Genomic DNA, 1,766 nt, shown 5'->3' with positions numbered 1-1,766 from the left:
GGCCACGGTTAAGGGTAAATTAGTTATTTCAGATGTACGAGAAAGACTAAAAGAATGGTTGGAGTCTTTCTTGACTTCATTGAATTCTGACATACATAAATAAGTAAATAACTGGATGAGGACTTAAAACTCCTAAGATATTGATCTTTTCATCTAGGTCTTATCTGATGTGCCAATTCAACCTGTTTAGTAGGACCAGCTCAACGTAGGGTGTGAAAGGATGTGAAATTTGATTGCGGATGATGTAGCATCAATAATCTTGTGTTTCATCTTGCAGGATGCTGAAGAAGTTGTTCTCCAGGGTGAAAAAGAAGCTGAGAAAATGATTGTGGAAGCTTATTCTGCCCTGCTTCTAGCGTTTCTTTCTACTGAAAGGTCCATACCTAATCAATTTTAATTCACCACCCCCCACCCCCTCCCTCTATTTACTCTTTAACTTCTCTTGCTTACATCAAGGCTTGCAATTTCCTTTTTGGTCTACAGTAAGAGCATCCGAGCAGCAATTGCTGACCATCTCCCAGATCACAACTTATCTATTCTTGTGCCTGTGTTGGACAGATTTGTGGTATGTTGCTCTAACCATTGAGATAAAATTGGGGAACTAGTGAAAAATAGTATAATTTGTTATCCTTTTTTTTGGGAAGGGTAACTAGAGTTTGGGAACTTTAATCTGAGTGTGCCAACTATCATATTTAGTTTGGAGTTTGCATAAAATGAGAATATAATCTTCAAAAGTCTAGTTTGAGCTTGCTGCATATCAGATCTCAGAAGGAATACTTTCTAAAACTTAGTTGCTAGAATGCTTTTTGACCAGAAGTCATCAGATTTCTATGATTGAGTTTCATGTGAGGATCTTTTGAATTATATGCTTCAATGGAGATGCCTACATCTTATGCCTAGGGCTTGCGACTTTACCACTTCAAACAAAAATCCGACTTTGCACCTTTGATACTTTTCTTAGCTCATGATGGTATCTCTTTCTGCAGGAATTTCATCTGTCATTGAACATGATTTCACCAGAGACTCATAAAGCAGTTAGTGAAGTCATTGAATCGTGCAGAATTCGATGAAAGCCCAGCACATCGGAAAACTCTGTACAGCCACAGCGTAAGTTAGGTTTTTATTACTCAACACAAAATGGGACTGCTGCAGCTTAGTTCATTACAGAGTCTGACCAAGATACATATACTTTATGAATGCTATACCATGTCCTATATTTGTATCACCATGCTGGTGATGATGTATACAGAAAATTAATAGTGGGTTGCATTATTATTAGCATAGTTGTGTGTGTAATCAATGGTAGTAATTTTTTCAATATTTTTTGTTTATTCATTCATTTTTCGTGTATCAGAAGCTTATATATTTTGTTATAAATGCTCATGTAGAATAGCCGCGACCTTTTTCTTCATATTTTCGGCAACTTGACATAAGCCGAGATTGAATCAGTGTTAAATAATCATAATATTTAAGTAGATATCTGTGCATTAATCATATGTCAGTTTACATTTTACAAACACAAATGATTTCTGGTTCTTTCCAATTAGTATTTCATTGATCGTTGCTCCTTATGTTCTGTAATCAAATATTGGTTTTAAACCTACATGGGCACAAGATGATTTCGTTTGATGCATAACCGAAACTTTCACGTATTGACTTTGATAAATTAATAAGCCAAGAACAGAAAGAATATAAAGGAATTCAGCATGATGTGTTTACAGCATTATGAAATAAGATTAGGTTACTCGAAAGCGTAAGCCTATGAG

The 1,766-nt window shown here is 35.6% G+C and overlaps 1 protein-coding gene across 1 annotated transcript in view; it reads left to right on the top strand.

Annotated features, from left to right (window-relative positions):
- LOC107631003 overlaps positions 1-1,488 on the top strand; it is an 8,490-nt gene extending 7,002 nt beyond the window's left edge. Inside the window, exons 11-13 of the mRNA XM_016334307.2 lie at positions 278-375; positions 484-565; positions 987-1,488. Of these exons, the coding sequence (XP_016189793.1) occupies positions 278-375; positions 484-565; positions 987-1,070 (264 nt within the window). The 3' untranslated portion in view covers positions 1,071-1,488. The remainder of the gene's footprint in view (positions 1-277; positions 376-483; positions 566-986) is intronic.

The sequence above is a fragment of the Arachis ipaensis genome, chromosome B03 (assembly GCF_000816755.2).
Source record: "Arachis ipaensis cultivar K30076 chromosome B03, Araip1.1, whole genome shotgun sequence".
NCBI classification, from domain to species: domain Eukaryota; kingdom Viridiplantae; phylum Streptophyta; class Magnoliopsida; order Fabales; family Fabaceae; genus Arachis; species Arachis ipaensis.
This window is presented reverse-complemented; position numbering and strand designations above follow the sequence as displayed.